We start from the raw sequence: 16,544 nt of genomic DNA on the forward strand, positions 1-16,544 counted from the left end.
TCATGCAATAAATCCACACCATCAATAAACTTATAATTATTAATTTTGGTTGAAACTGTGTAAGAGAGGTGGTGATTCTATGTCATTATTTTGGGGACATGCGGATTGTGGTGCTGTCGCATGCGTTGTATGGCTGTACATGGTTTGTATTCACCAGCAGATAAAAAGGAACAGAAAAGCCACAGAGGGGAATCCAGTTTGACTTTAAGTTTATACATATGTGAGGCTTTGACCATAACTGTAACAGTATGGAGGGCATGCAAATATTTCAGCGTGTTGCAGATGTGCAAATAAGGTGGAGGGAGAACTGGGCTGCATGTTTGTTTCAGTACACAGCGATGCATTTACATTAATGACCACATAGTGCTGTTGGGCACACGGCATTAATTGGTTTTGAGAAAGTAAACTCGTGAGAAGCTATGAGAGAGAATAAAAATCACTCTGGACCAAAGTGACATCAGGGTCGTAATTCAGCAAGTAGAATCCAGAACATTTTGTTTTATTAGATGGAACAAAAAAAATCCAGAGACATTCCTCAGAGGTGAATCAAAAGGCCTAAACCTGTCAATATTTACTAAGATTTACTGATTTAAATATTTTAAGCAATAATTTATGCAGAGAGTCTATGCTCAATCAGCCTACACACTTAAGTGTGACCTTTTCATATGTATTTTAAGCATCTCCCCACAGTCTCTCTTCGCTGGTTCATTGGCTAAGGAGAGGAACCAGGCTAAATACATCATGGATAATGAGTTAATAAATTACAGAAAGCAAACAGAGACACAGCTGCTTGGCGGTGGCAGCGCTCAGTCAGCTCTGGGTTGATTCTGTCTCTCTGCTAGTAGCCTACGTGTTTTTAGGAACATATTTTGACATCTACTATGATGTGTACATGTTTAAAAAACAATGGCATAGGTTTTAACAATTGATAATGGAAAACAGAGCAACTTGAGAGTAGTGTTGGTCTGGTCAATGCTTCATTAGGTGCCAGTTTATTAACATCCTCCAATTATTATTTTACTCTGTTTTGGTTCAGGATTTTCCATGACATCACTTAACGGATTGACCGTAGCATAACTGCGGAGGGATCTGGGAAGAGCTTATTTTATGAGGTGATAAACTTGAACACATATTAGCACATCAAAACTGGGGTTGGCTTATCAACAGTAGCATTTGTACGCCAGATTCACATGTGTTTCATATCAATACAAAATGACACGAAATCTTCCTCTGAAAAACTTAATGGCAAAGCAGCATGGTTCCTTGGTTAAATATTTATACTGTGTACTTAGCATGTGTCCCTTTGCTTTCGTCTTCGTCCGTAAATGCGACACTGTTTTTAAACTATTTCATTTCATTCGTATGCATATATGTTTAAAAAGAAACTAAAATACCAATGAACGTTAGAGTTTTTGTTCAGGCACTAGTTGGCCCGCACCTGCAACGTCATTCAAGACCCCTCAAAGCAACATGGCGGCCACTGGAACGAAGTCTGTTTTGTTCGTTTGCTTGGGTAAGAAACATTATCATTCATTTTAAAATAATTGTATACAACCCCCATTGAGTGTGACAGCGTGGGACTAACGCCACATACGCCTAGTTTACCGCTAGCTAAGTCTCTGCTGTGAACTTCCAAGCTAACTTTTCGCTAACGCCACTTTAATTAGCTAACCGGTAAATTTCCGCATTTATGACACAGTTGGTGTGACGTCTGTGCGTGATTTGTAGAAACGCTGTGTAACCTAACGTGGGGCCTTTCCGATCAGAATCAGAATCAGATTTATTCCCAAGAATGATTTTTACACCAACGAGGAATTTGTCTTGGTGATTAAGGTGCGTACATTGTACATACACATACAACAATAAACAAACAATTACTATAATATATACAATATTAACAAACGATATAAACAAACGAAGACAAAGTGTGGATGATTGATCAATAAGGAATGTGCAAAAAAAAAGATTGAAAATAAAAGTAGTAAACAGGAAGAGATACCCCCCCCCCCTTCTACCTTATCTATTGACATTTTTATCTTGGTTTTATTGACTCAGCTTTTTAGCCACTACCAGACCTATTTATTGCAACTAACGTGTTTGTTTTGCTTGTGCATATCTGTCCGTATGTACAGAGGTTGTACTGTAGGCTAGTTGTCTATTGTTGTGTGGTATGTGATCCTGTCTGCATCCTGTGAGAAAGAAACATGGGTACATTTTAAAAATCCCTCCACCCCCTGTGTCATATCACATATTTGAAAATATTATAAAGTTAAAAGACATGACAAATTCAGAGAGATCCATATATGTTCGCATGCGATTGCAATTTCTGTTGAATGAATTTCTGTTGAATAGCGAATCTGCTGTCAGTCGGAACAACATCAGATCTATAAGCAAAAGGCAGATGAATGCCAAGCGTCTGGTGACAGTATGTGAGACACCCAACTCGGCAGCGACAAGCCATCGTTAGTGGCGGTCTGCGTGACTGCTCATTGAGAAGAGACTGAACCGAATCACAAAGGTAGCAGTGAAAAGGTGTTATGGCGCTTCATTGAATTAAGCCTACTCCCAATGAGCAAGTGGATTGGATTTGACTGCTGTGCAGAGTGGATGGACTGATCCCGTTGACTTTTGACACGGTAAAAGTGGGGGGTGGGGTCCAAGGTAATGATTTTAAAAAATCCAATGGGTCCGAAGCCCATGTGCTGTGTTGAACGTGTGTGTGTTTACTTTTGGAAAATACCTCAACTGTTACAACAGGTGAAGCTGTTCATAAATCCCCTTATAAATGGTGTTAAAGTTTAACATGTTGTTTATGGTTTTGAACAGGGAATATCTGCAGATCCCCCATCGCTGAAGCAGTCTTCCATAAGATGGCAACAGATGGCGGTGTTGTCGATAAGGTAATGCCATGATTAATTATTACATTGTTCATTTATAAGCCAGGTCTCTGGCGTCGACCCAATATTACATCTGCTGATAATTTCGGCAAAGAGAGCTTTTTGAAAATGTATTCCTGCTCGTATGTTAAATTAGCTCCAGAAACAATTGAGCACATATAAACTATATTTGCTACAAATAACATGAACTATATGTTACTACTGACCGTTTTTCAAAGCAGACTTTCACTCATTATCAATATTAAAGGGTTAGTTTGAGGGTTCTGAAGTGTAATTTTTTTTATAATGGTTTAAAATCTATACTGTTTTTGTCTGGTGGCTTTGAAGATTTTGGGCTGCCTTTTAGGGGACTCCTGTCCATGGCAGTGTATTGCTTTTGCTTCTACTGTAGGTGGTACTGACTATGGATAAGGGTTCTCATACAACCCCACTTCAAAACCCCCAAACTATCCCTCTAACAAATATTAGAGGTAAACTGAGACTTATTGATGACGCATTAAAAAACTATCCGTAGTGATTTAGTTAATAATCACTAAAATTCAAAGATATTGTCATACTGGTTACTGACGGTATAACAGTATTCATATATGAAGTGCCAGCTGGTGAGCTGCTATGGATGAGTACTGCCCACATTGATTCAAGAGGTCTAAACTGGCGTTAAATAACTGGAAGAAAATAGTTAATTCTTATCAGACCTAATAATACAAAATAATGACCCAGCTGCAGCCGCTAAAGATAGTGAATCAGGGCAGGATGTGCGACACAATCCTTAAATTCTGATGAGTCTCACTTGTAATCCTCTCATCAATAGTACAACATCATACCGTACGATATAGTTTATTATCAAAAGCACGCATACATTCCTTGACAGTTAGAGTAAAACAATGGTCGTATAAACAATGCAGCACCACTCACCACAATACATTGCACGTAACAAAATTCTTTCACACATCCTGCAAATTCTTTATGACCTACCACACATCTGTGTGTGAGAGAATGAATCATTTTTCCTGTGTGATTGTTTCCCGTACTCTACTCTGCCTAGTGGAGGATAGACAGTGCTGCCACCTCCAACTATGAGATAGGAAACTCTCCAGACCACCGCGGTCAAGCCTGCATGAAGAGTCATGGCGTGCCCATGAAGCATGTGGCCAGGAAGGTACGACCACCCACTTCTACCTCTCTTAGCAGTAGTTAGCGCCCCCTTTTTTGTTCTCTGTTGTTGCAGTGGGTCATAGACAGTGGTGCCACATCTGACTGGAACGTAGGCAGCTCACCCGATGACCGTGGGGTGGCCTGCCTAAGGAAGCATGGCATTGAGACAAGCCACAGGGCCCGACAGGTACAACCAGACGTCCCGTGGCTTTTCTCACCTCATTCATGTTTGTCTGTTAGGGTGTGACGCTGGTAAGATGGTGCCTACTCAACATCCAGATGCTGTTGCTCTATCACTTGACACGTGACATATTTTCCTGGAACTATTTAACGAGAACAATATTACAAATACCACGAACACAACTGGCTGTGTATTGTTTGGCTTTAGAAATGATGACATACAGATGTGACACATTTTAATTGTACTTACACAATAATACATTTATATGAGATGATGATACAATATGCAGCTGGTTAAGCTTAAACCTCAGATACAGTGGCCTCTTGTGATATCTACAGGACACATCAGGTGGTTTAACTTCTGAGGACGCGGTAATAGGGTTTAAGAGATCACATGACTCGTTCCAGACAACACAGGTTTCAACTATGTCTTCAAGACTAGTATTGAATATAAAAGGATCACTAAATATTCACTTTGTACAGTATATTTAGTGTCTTTTACATGCTTGCAGTTTATGTGCCACTTGACTTAAAATAGTAATGAATAATAGAGTCCAATGATAATTCATAATTTTTCAATTTGGTGAGGAACTTTACATTTAATAATTTTACAGGTTTTCTGATGTGAATTTGAAGGCAGTGGTGTTGTTATTTTTGGAAATATGTGTTGTGTGTATTAGACTTGGGCGGTACTGCTACATACCAGGGTATTCAGAAAGTGGATGTTTTGTAGTGCACAGATGTTTTGTGGTGCACAGCATGTGCCACTAGAGGTCTGTCTCTACTGATGAAAGAGTCAACTGAGCTAAGAAACGTGGCGAATACGAGTATAACGTTGCAGGACGTGTTTGGGGGTGTTTTGGGTCACTTATTTGTCCAACTACAAAAACTGTTTTTAGCCACATGATAATGTTCTACTGCCAGTCTGCCACCACATATCATCTCCGTTCAGCCCACTTATGTGGCGTTACTTTAGGTACCCGCTGTGTGCGTAACGTTGCCGGGTCGATGGAGACAGAGAGCGTGTGACGTACCGGTGAATATGAAGTTAGTAGTAACGTTATAGCTGTGAACTTAGCAGTGAAAATGAAAGCAAACTTTGGCTCAGGTAACAGCGGGTTAACATTTAAGGGGGACCAGTTGTTCTCATTTTCTTGACAAAATGATATTCCCATATATCTATATGATAAGGAATGGGGAAAAAATAGATGCTGCCAAAGAGTAGTGTGCATCCCATTATCTGTAAAAGTGAACCTGTTGGCCAGGCCTGTCTCTCTACTGCTCTCTAAAATGATGGCACCTGTGTGCATGATATATTGATGAAGCCACTTTAGCAATTGTCATATCACCTTTTATTTCAAATCTTGAGGTCTGAAATTACCCCAAGATGTCTGTCCATGTAGGGCCTTCAGGCCTATGCTGTGCTGGCTTATCCTCTCGGCTTTCCTTGAAAGAACTTGGGGGTTTCACCCTGTGCTTGAGATCTTCCGTCTCATTGGTTTGTCTCTTTTCAAACCATTCAGTCGGACCTTCATCTAATCTCCTCAAAGTGGAGATAGGGGCTCAAATCTTGGCTTAAACCCAGCCAAATCCGCACAATGAGCTTTGACAAGCTTTTGCTCTTTCCTTTTTTCCTTTATCACCTTTTTCATTTTTATCACTTGCTTTTGCTCCCACTCTCTATATTTTCAACTCTTTCCTCCCAATTTGTGTACTCCAACTGTAACTTTGCTGAACTTCCACTGTTGGGTGATGCTTTGGAAACTACATGAACAAAAAAATGTTTTTTTTAATAAAGCAAACAGGCTCCAAAGTAAAAATATTTGGAGCCTTTTCAGGAATTGACAAACCAACATTAGATTTAATAGAGCAGAAATTAAGATGTCATTCTCATCAATGTGTTATCATTGAGTTGTTGCCATGGTTTAAAATATGACACAATCCAAAAACAATTCAGGGAAGTTTATTCCAGTGTGTTGGAAAGGAGGCTCTGACCGATGCAGATTCTGTCCTGGCCATAAAACAGTTGACAGACGGGCTCTTTATCCTTGAGGAGCTATTGGTGTCCTCATGGGAGTCTTCTCATCCAATCTACATTTGTCTCAGAGAAGGCTTACTACCCTGTTGCCTGTACAGTCCTGTCTTCTTAGTTGTCGCTACGAGCCATCCGGACCTTGCATAACCAAAGTGAGCGCTGTGTCTGTGTACTCGGCACAAAGTCAAGCACTTTTTTAAGTGGGTGTTCTGTTTGGGATTTTTATGGACGGGATCTCAGGGTGCAGGCGGGGGAAGGTTTGGGGCTCTCGACCGGCCGTGTGACGTCTCACTTGTTCCGCAAAGGAGGACAGCTTTATAAACGCATCCACCATTCAAAGCAAAGTTCTGTATAAACGGTGCGGTTTGCGGCACATTTTGACTCGCCTTTCCACCATTACGGCAGAATCGTCTGTTTTAAAAAGCCCTAATGTTTCAGTTAGTGTTAGAGAGCAAGGTAGACATGAGATCAACAGCTGGAGTGATTTTCACAACCACAGACTACAACCCAGTGTCAGAAAAAGGGTGTAAAATAATCTACATCTGTAATAGAAAATCAAGTGATTAGATTTGTGTCTACAACCAGACACCCTGGGAATATAAACAGGGATTAAAAAACGGTCATAATACTCGTTTTACTCCTGTGCTGTTACATGAGTGATCACAGCTGTCCCTGTAATCAAAGTTGTCAGTATTCCTTCATTTGGAGCATCCCCGGAGTTTTAGTCATGTCTTTTGTTCCACCCCTGCTGTCCTCGCCTTGATCTTAGCATTCCTATAAACTGATTCTCAAAAACCAGAACTGTTCAGGGTGCTGCCTGTTTTTTATTTCTTATAGTTCCGTTGTTAAATCATCACCAAGAGTAGGGATTTCATGCTGCGCAAGGCGAGAGGAGTTTGCCACATAACAGCAGGTCACAATAACTTGTTTATCTTGCATGCTGCTCTTCATCTAATAGGCTCACTTGGCTCAACACTCTCGTGTGTGTGTGTGTGAGAGACCTTGGAAAACTTCGATGTAGCGTAATAATTGCAGAATGTAAATACGTTCATCTATCCCCGAAAAAGTTCAGACCATGAAAATGATCAAAAACAGGCTTTGATTTCATGACATGATATGAGGATTAGAACTCCACCAGACTGTCTGTATTGTTGTATTGTAAATGATTTATTGTTCGGCATAACATTGAGCTGTTGCTGAGGAACCACAGAGAAGCTCTGCTGTTCTGTGTACACAAAACCAGAAGTAATATTTGTTTTTTCCCCCCCCTTGCATCTCTCCTTTACTTCCAGGTGACCAATGATGACTTCATGAGCTTTGAGTACATTCTCTGCATGGATGAGAACAATTTGAGGTACACTTATTTCAGCCCACAGTTTGCTATTTCTGTGAATGTAGCTTATAGACACAGTGCTGGAATCAGTGTTATGTGTCTTCTTTAACGTATTTAACGTATTTAACGTGGTAAAAAGGGTCAAACTAGGTTATCCAGCTAACTGTCTGGATCCGTGCTGCTCCTTCACATGCACCGCAAAATGGTGGTAACATAGAGCTATAACTAATGTGTAGGTGAATGCCTCCTTTTTAATGAGCAATATCCTTGCATAAGCTCTTTCCAAAGGTCAGGGGGAGGGATATTTTTTGATACTTTGAACGTTTAGGGATCATTTTGAGATCACATGCCTATGGCAGATCTGATCTTTAAGCCGCTTACCGAGTTCTTTGGATGCCTCGTCTTTGCTCTTTGGGCAGGTTTTTTCCCCCCTTTCTCCCACATTGTTTTTTTTTTTTCCTCCACAAATGTGACCAGACTGAGAAAGTTAGACCCTGTCTTTGACAAAAGGAACTCTGTCCATGTTTATTTTTCTTATACCAGAAGCCATCTCATCGTTGTTTACTTTGCAAGTAGTTATTAATGGTTTAAGCTTCTTTAGTTTTTAGTTTTTTTACTTTGATATGAGATTGGCTTCAACAGGTTGAGGTGTTTATTTTCGGTCACCTGTTAAAATAAAAACCAAAAGTGTATTTCCTCTGTTCTCCTGGAATGAATGTGCTTTCTCTTGTCTTCTTCACAGTGAGTTGAACAGGAGAGCAAAACTTGTGAAGAATGGCACAGCAAAGGTTGAGCTCCTTGGTTCATATGACCCACAGAAGCAGCGCATCATCAATGACCCGTACTACGTAAGTAGTCAAATAGATTATCACCTAGAGTATTTTCAAGCATAATTAAGACGATTCCTCAATCTTTACTCTTAATAATCCCCGTTTTGGCATGATCTCCTACTGGGGAACGCATATTCTTAGTAAATTGAAGATTGGAGACAATCTGGAGACCAAAATTCAAGCTCTTTTGGACACGATTGAATTGAGTGTAACTTTATTCAGCCAAAGGTTAGAAGGCTTTGGTGCTGTGTAGACCTGGGAAAGGAATTATTCAAATTAAATTCCTAAGTGTACTTGATGATTCGGAAACTTGGTATCTCTTAAATACGGTGCACATTTTCAGACGGTCTCTCCTAGAAGACGTTCACAGACATTGCACTCTTGTGTTCATGTGAAAAGTGACACAACTGATTATGTCCAGTGTCCAAAATCCATGTCTCTCCTTAATTTATATTACATGCAAATGAAGCAGAGTAGTTTGAAATCCAGCAGAAAAGGTTTCTTCATGTATAGTCCCATTATAAGGCCTTTTTAAACTCTAAACTGTTTAAACAGTGGGTGGTGGACTGTGTAATAACAATAAAAAAAAGTTATATATTCTCTTCCTACAATGGCTGTACACCTGTTCGAGACCACTGTTTTGGACAGAATATTTAGTTGCATGTGGTAGCTCTGGAGACAATTTGCCCGCCATGGGTAGATGGGATCACATCCAGGCATGTTTCACGCAGCGGCATCAAAGCAAAACAGAAGAAGGTCTTTAATGGTGAAATGGCCGCACTGACAGTTCTTTGTTTGCTTGATCTGAATGAATGGCAAACCATAAAAACAAACACATTAACCAATTTTGAAACCATAAAAATATGCTAATAAATATTGAGCCCTTCCAGCCCAGTAAACACTACAATAAATTACTTTTATTGTTATTTCCTTTTCTTGGAAATGAGAAGTGTTTTCTGGTTTAGATTGGTTTGTCTTTTGACACAAGCTCACTCATCCCTTTAGATCCTCATCAGAATCAAAATCTGTGTTATTATGTGCTATTTAGTCCCGATTTGGACATCGATCCTTGGCTGCTTTTCTCTCTTTTCTATATGATCAATAATGCTACAGGAGGTTGATGTGAATGTAATATGTCCTCTCAGATTTTGGCTGTGAACACGTTGACCACTTTTTGTTGTGTGGCAGTCGCACGAGTGTGTCTACTGGTAGCTTTTTGCCAAAACAAGGGGTGAATGAATTATTTTTTACAGTCAGTGTGGTTTGGAAATGTGACAGTTTTGGATTGTGCTGCATCGTAGTCCCTCGCCAGCAACCACGTGGCATGAAAGTGAAACCAGCAAAAAGGAACCAGACAGTTGGGCTGCACAGTTAATGAAATGCATGCTCCGATCATAGAAAACTCTGCTGCATATCAAATGAAGTGTTTCCTAAACTAACAGCCTGCCACCAGGCGAGCAATCGGGATGTTTTAGCTTCACATTTGAGTAGATGTCACGCTGCATGCACCCTGCAGCGGCAGCCTGTCAAAAACTTCCTTCAACGTCGTGGCTGCAGTCCAGCATAGAAGAGTAATGTAGAGCAGACAGCTATACAAAAAGCGCACTGGATTCAGGTGAAGGACAGCCTTCTTTAAACACTATTTTGATTAGTCAGTTAGCAGGGATGTAGCACAATTTAATCAATGCTCTTTGGATTTCATTTTGGGTAAAAAGTTTTGTTGCAATTTTCTTTTTCTTTTAGGAGATGCACTATGAATACGCCTTGTACATTAGCAGGAATCTAGCACAACAAATGTCAATCTGCAATAAAAATATTTTCTCCCTAAAATCCATAAATAATTGTGATGATCTGATTGGCCGTAATTGCGCAACCCTACCAGACAGTCATGGCATTTGTGTTATTACAAGACATAATTGACAATCCTGCTCATAATTACCTTTTAAACACTTTAAATGGCCTTTCTTCATTTGTTTTTATATTAATAGCACCACCAGGTGTGGTTTTAGCCATACTAATGCATGGCTGTATGGCATTTTAATCCAGACTTAACTATCTTTGCAACTATTTGATGGATTGTCATGAAATTATTTCGTATATTCAAGGTGCCCAGAGGATGAACCATAATGACCTCTAGTGCCGCCATGAGGTTGACACTTTTTAACTGGGGGATGGATTTGCTTGGAATTTGGTTCAGACATTCATGTTCCCCAGAGGATGAATTTTGAATAGGTTGTATTCTGACTGGTATTCTGACTTTCTAGCTAGCTTTCGACCACATTTAACTTTTTCACAAATTTAAACGTGGTCCTTTAGTTGACACGTTTACTTCAGGACAACAACAGTTTGGCTCTCAGAAGGGTGGCTGAAAATGATTTAATGATTGAGTGAGAAACTGGAATTTTATTATGTGTTTTATTTTAGGTTTTAAAGCCACATCCCAGAATGTGCCCTGCATATTTACAGCTGTATTGTATGAAATCAAACAGATGTATGTATGTAATTAATTACATTCATGTCTTTCCCGTCTTATCTCATAGGGGAAAGATGAGGACTTTGAAAAGGTGTACGAGCAGTGTGTACGTTGCTGCAAGGCATTCCTGGAGAAGAACTCCTAACAACAGCTGACCTTAAACGATCTCTGCTGAATCGGTTGGATTAACGAGAAGAAATAACCGTGTAGGCTTTCACTGTGTCACACAAACACTCATCAAACCTTATAAAACCTATTGTGGATGTCAATATAAGACCAGAAAACACACATCTGTTTCAGGGTTGTAAATGTTATACAAACCACATGAAATGTATATTTAGAAAGATGCTGCGTGGACAAGGTTTTTGACTGTTCAGTCATGTGATTAATAAAACGGATTAAATTAGTATGACTATCGGAGACTTTTTTTTTTTTTACACACACAAAGCATCCATCTGTACATTTTGAATATCGTGAAGCATTTATATGAATGAAGATATCCTTCAGATGATAATACGTGACTGAACGTCTGAAAGGCTTACGGTTCAAAGGCAGACACGGGTCAAAGTTGCTATAGTTTAAGTGCTAATCTTCCGGATATTTGATGCTTGGTGGTGAAGGTTATTTTCTTTGCAATGCTTGTCAACAGCTCCTTTTAATCTGACCTATTCACACACGCTCTGTCGTGCAACAACCACCATTTGCTATTTGCTGAATGGTGGTTTACCCCATGAGGGCGGAGTCACTAGTGCCAATACAAATTAGCATTTAAAAGGATTCTTCTCCATGCAGGAGAGTTGTGATTTCACCCCACATTAACAAAGGGCTGTAAATCATTAACTGGGTGGACTCAAATTTTTTGATGTACCAAACGACGACTGGAGGGTTTCCAGTTGTTGAGTATTTAGTTAAAGGGCGGTTTCCTCGTCAAATTGTCAAATAGGGCGTCAATGGTAAAGGAACTTGCTTGTGAATCAAAGGTTTAGAAGAAGAAGAAGCGAGTAAAGTTTTAAAAAACGCAGATATACGTATTCTCTGGGCTTGGCGGGTTAGAAAGTACATCTTTAGTACATTATGGTCCAATCTGCTTTATCCAGTACTGATATACGGCACATTAACCAAACATAGTTTTAATACCTGTTGACACTAGCACTACTAGGAGTTGATATCTGAGAGCAAACAGCCGTCACAAATCCACTCTCCTTTGACATTTTGGGAAATATGCTTATTAACTTTCTTACAGTTAGATGAGAAGATTCATATCACGGTCTCCTGTGTGCTTAATTAATATTTACTAGTCAGTTAGTTGATCTAAAAGAATAAAAGCAGGTAGTCTGGCTCTGGCTGACTGTAACCGAATCCACCTACTATCACCTCCAAAGCTCACTAATTAGTATCTTCTTTTCATACATAAACCATAATCTAAAACATAATACACTTTGCCTTTTCATAATACACAGAATATTCTGTCGAGAAAGTTTATAGGAACTATTTTTTGTATAAAGTAATGCCAGTGAAAAGCATTCAGTGTAAGGTCTAAGACATTAAGTCTTTTAAATGTCATTTTTCTCTTAAAATAGAATTTGCCATTTTTGAATCACGTGAAAGTATTCTTATTCTTATTCTGCAGTCAAGTGTGAGAATCTGTTGTTTCGTAATATGGTGTACTTGCCCGTAAAAGGGAAATTCTTTCCCAATATGAATGTTGTTTTATAACTGAGCTATGCTAAACTGCAGTGGGAAGTTCTCCGGCTCGCTGGACTCGATCCGTTTGAACAGCATTCCACATATCAAGATGGGAACAAAAAAAAAAAAAGAACTCATATTTGTACCAATCTTATAATTTATACGTGTATTTAACAGCCATTTGATAAATGACAGCAACTTTAATTTATGGTATAGCTGGATTTCCTCATATGCTTTGCTTTACAGTATGTACAAATCTCTCTTGCTTCACACGGCCTATAGTCACATGTACAGTGAAACCTTGTGACAACTCAAATATATAAATATAGTTTTTTTTTTTTTACCACACTCAAAACCCACAGGAGGGCTATGACTCACAACTGCCACTTCCTTTTTTTAAACATGTCTTGCAAATACACGGACAAACGTTAATGCAGTTAATAATTTAATAATCACAGTGTGAGCACAAGTGGCTGAAACGATGCCGTGACTGATGTCAGGCGTCCGCGTGTGAGAGTTTTTCCGTCCGTGTGATGGTGCAGTGGAGGGGATAGGCTCCGCCCCACAACACTCATACAGAGCAAACCAATTAGCAGAAAGCAAGTCATACAAAAAATAGTGCATTTAGATTTTGCTCTTTTCTTACAGAAATGAACAAAATAAAAATTATGCAATCCCTTTTTTGTTTTTTTGTTTGTTTTTTTTTGGATGCAAGCAGGCATTTCTTTCTTTCTCCACTCTTCGATTTCGCCGTCTTTATCTTGGTCTGGTTTGTGTTGGCCGATTGACTCCCTCGTGGTGACAGACATCCATCGAGAGGTTCAGCCAAAACGGTGGGAGGCTGTTCATCCACGCCTTAGCAGAGCAGACCTCACTGAAGGGCAATGCTGTGCCTTAATGTCAGTTGGGGTCTGGTGTGAGAGTATTTTAAGCTTCCCTCTTTACTGTCCAAGGCACTTTTCCCAAGTTCTTTTTTTTTTCTCATGGAGGACTTGTGTTTGGTTTCAACCTGCAACGAGGAGGAAATGAAATTCAGCACCATCTCCAACTTGGCAGCACTAAATAAAATATTTGCTTTCCAAAAAGAATGTCAATAAATCAAGAAGCTATCGCTGCGCTGCTGCTGAGGCATGTGTGTATTGAGACAACATGCAAATCAGCATGAACATCAGTCCTCACTGTTTTTTGTGTGTCTTAAACAAGCAACACTCCAATGTAAAAACACTCCATCACAAGTCCTGCATTCCCAATTTGACAGAATTTTAAATTACAGACATGTCAGCAAAATAGAGTATGAAGGTGTAAAAGTACTAACGGTTTAGAATAGTCCCTTTTAGATCATTGTATTGTTACTGTCGGTGCATTTAAACATGCTATAAACTAAATGATATGACTGCACTCTGATGATGGATATTAATCAACGCTGACGTTAATATTGACAGTTCTTCACAAATTAATACAAATCTTGCCAGGTCAGTTCTGAGGTGGAACCGCCCGCTTGGGGACTAGTTAACGCCCTCTAATCAGAGCCCTCTCCCCACATCTTAACTTTGTCCAAAAACCGCTGTGTAGCATTACAATCACAGCACACGTCAGGTCTCTCCTTCCTGTGAGCTGGAAATGAAACTCTCAGCACGTTAGAAGACCTGGTGGATCCGTGTTAATGACTGATTATCTGATAGGAATGTGCTTTCCTGAGCTGAAGATTCTCCTCATCTTTCTCATTTAGGGTTCACGTTAACGGGCTGACGTTAGGCCCGTCTCTGAAGATGGCAAGTTATAGTTGAGTCTGTTTATGTATTTATTTTCATCTATGGGGCAGGGCTGTATTTGGGGATCAAATAAAGTATCCTAAATATTCCATCTGCAGTTATTTCCATGTTCTACTAAGTGTATTCTACCAAATATTTGTCTTTTATATTGGATTTTTTTAGTATATTCAACTAATAATAGCACATCTATTTAAATAAAATGTCCAATGCAGGACATTTTCTTGTATATTTTGGATCATCTGAATGCTTCTTCCTCCACTGCCAACCCTTTTGACCCTCACTCTGGCTTTCCTGGATGTATCTAACAATGATGGTGGTAGGGTCCGAGCCATACGTCCTGCGTGCACATCCTCTCTTTAACCTTAAAAAGCCTAAACGTTTGAATGGGAGGGTGAATATGTTACCGTACCTCTTTCTGGGCTACCCCTCTGTGCACTGCGGGCTGCCGGCTAGTCTCGTGAGAAGACGCGCACATCTTTTGAAGTCTGAGAAGAGAATACAAAACGGAGAGCATTGCGTAAGAGCGGTTGCTTTTCACACAGCGATGTTGACGTTGGACTCGACGGAAGAGAATCATTCCTCATTGTGTAAGAGCTTACATGCAGGTATCGTGCAGTCTCTGGTGTGGTGGTAGAGTCTGTACACATGCTTCCTGCACTTGGGACTGAAGTAAAGCGGACCTGAAAGGAGAACACAACAGTTTGTGAGAACATTTCGTCTCCACGGCCGCCCCGAACTAACATCTGTTTTCAAACCATTACAGTGTGTGAGGTCATCATTCACTTTACTTGTATTTTTTCTTTTTGTTGCCTAGGCTATCCTCCGTCCATTCCCACTACGTTTCTTTCATAGCATGCCAGAAACAGAGAAGTGGTCTCACCTGTTATATGTTTTAGGAACTTCTCCTTCTTTCTGACTACTCTGGGGAATACGACTGTGGGAAGAGAGAAGACGGGAAAGAAGCGTCAGATTGAACCCACTAAAGCTGCTTCTAAGGAGCACACAATTAAAGCATATTAACATCAATTTGTGGGCATCCAGCCCAACAGCTAAGGTGAGGGGGGGTTTGCACATTTAAACCTGGGTAAACTTTGATATCCAATGAGAGGCAAACAATAACAAAGAAACCAGAAATCATTATAATGAGAATATAACATCTACTTGGCTAAACAGCACTACAGGTAAGTTAGAAAGATGTCATGTCATCCATTATCATTATTTGCACCAGTCTACATTGATATTTGCAACTTGTTGTTATTCCAGTTCTATATTATTCATCATAGGCCACAGCATCCTCTTGGGTCCCGCTCACGCCGTCACTCACCGACAGCCTGGTCCCCTCTGTCTGTTTTCAAGTTGCGTAAATCCTTTAGTTCCACCGGGGAGCTCCTCGTCCGTGACGTCGACGGGGCTTCCGTTTTCGCGCCGTGGCGACCCTGGCTCTCCTCCACGTGTTTCACGATCTCTATCATCCGCCCAAAGTCCTCGTGCGAGTCCCTGCGCGCCGCGGCGCGCGACGCCGGCGACGACGCCGTGGGCGCGCTCTCGTTGCAGTGGCCGGTCAGCGTGCACAGCAGTAGCACCAGTCCCATAGTGACGTGCTGACGTAGTCCACTCATAGCTCCGGTGGAGGAAGGAAAAAAAAGTGAACTCCTTGTGCAACGCCTCTGAGAGCGGGGTGGAGGGGAGAACACACAAAAAGTTGCATGAACGTCAAATCAAAGTTGTGCTCAGAACAGCTAATGAATCAGATCCACTTTATACGCGCGGAAAACAGGCTGATTAAGAATTTGAACTGTTGCCCGCCGGCGTTTGGCTGCGAATTATAGACGCTGACCAGGTGTATTTCTTGCTATGTGGCTCATGTTTTATGTACAGACTCGTTTGACTAGTAAATGAGCCTACACGTCACAAGGAGTCACAATTGATGGAATTCGCACCACCACTTTATGTATTCTCTAAACAAGCCTTATCGATATTTCCTCTTGATATCACTGATGAGCCAGTTTTGCTATAAATGATTTATAAATCCGACAATTAAACATGCTATATTGGCCATAGATCAGCTAGATGTTTATATCGTGTTTAACTTATCTGTGAATGTCATTATTTCTTTTTTCAAAAGAGAGATCAAATTTACAAATACACATGATCACACGAGCAAGAGCAGCAAGACTTATCTC

General features: G+C 40.3%; 2 protein-coding genes across 3 annotated transcripts; one reads left to right on the plus strand and one right to left on the minus strand.

Annotated features, from left to right (window-relative positions):
- The first annotated feature begins 1,443 nt into the window (after positions 1-1,443).
- On the plus strand, positions 1,444-11,310 carry acp1 (acid phosphatase 1). Of its 2 annotated transcripts, none has more exons than XM_084031143.1 (6): positions 1,444-1,513; positions 2,827-2,900; positions 3,943-4,056; positions 7,560-7,621; positions 8,343-8,448; positions 10,971-11,310. In XM_084031143.1, exons 1-6 carry the CDS (start codon positions 1,471-1,473, stop codon positions 11,046-11,048), a joined length of 477 nt encoding a protein of 158 aa, XP_083887269.1. In that variant the 5' UTR covers positions 1,444-1,470; the 3' UTR covers positions 11,049-11,310. The 2 variants fall into 2 exon arrangements, with proteins under 2 accessions (XP_083887269.1, XP_083887268.1); XM_084031142.1 differs by lacking the exon at positions 3,943-4,056 and adding an exon at positions 4,126-4,239 and having other exon boundaries at positions 1,460-1,513.
- Positions 11,311-12,756: 1,446 nt separating this feature from the next.
- Positions 12,757-16,033, minus strand: alkal2a (ALK and LTK ligand 2a). The gene is made up of 5 exons (XM_084031342.1): positions 15,686-16,033; positions 15,242-15,295; positions 14,961-15,041; positions 14,771-14,846; positions 12,757-13,598 (listed from the first exon to the last, which is right to left on the minus strand). The coding sequence occupies exons 1-4, from the start codon at positions 15,978-15,980 to the stop codon at positions 14,782-14,784; spliced, it is 495 nt and encodes a 164-aa protein (XP_083887468.1). The 5' UTR covers positions 15,981-16,033; the 3' UTR covers positions 12,757-13,598; positions 14,771-14,781.
- Positions 16,034-16,544: the final 511 nt, after the last annotated feature.

This window comes from Eutrigla gurnardus, assembly GCF_963514095.1.
Source record: "Eutrigla gurnardus genome assembly, chromosome: 16".
NCBI lineage: Eukaryota > Metazoa > Chordata > Actinopteri > Perciformes > Triglidae > Eutrigla > Eutrigla gurnardus.

What these genes read in the sequence shown, in the direction of transcription:
- acp1 (XM_084031143.1), top strand. Translation starts at nt 1,471, where the DNA reads ATGGCGGCCACTGGAACGAAGTCTGTTTTGTTCGTTTGCTTGG. An exon ending in TGTTTTGTTCGTTTGCTTGG is followed by an intron (nt 1,514 to 2,826) that starts GTAAGAAACATT and finishes GGTTTTGAACAG; the next exon opens with GGAATATCTGCAGATCCCCC. An exon ending in TGAAGCATGTGGCCAGGAAG is followed by an intron (nt 4,057 to 7,559) that starts GTACGACCACCC and finishes CTTTACTTCCAG; the next exon opens with GTGACCAATGATGACTTCAT.
- alkal2a (XM_084031342.1), bottom strand. Translation starts at nt 15,980, where the DNA reads ATGAGTGGACTACGTCAGCACGTCACTATGGGACTGGTGCTACTGCTG. An exon ending in CAGAGGGGACCAGGCTGTCG is followed by an intron (nt 15,296 to 15,685) that starts GTGAGTGACGGC and finishes CTCTTCCCACAG; the next exon opens with TCGTATTCCCCAGAGTAGTC. An exon ending in AGACTGCACGATACCTGCAT is followed by an intron (nt 14,847 to 14,960) that starts GTAAGCTCTTAC and finishes TTCTCTTCTCAG; the next exon opens with ACTTCAAAAGATGTGCGCGT.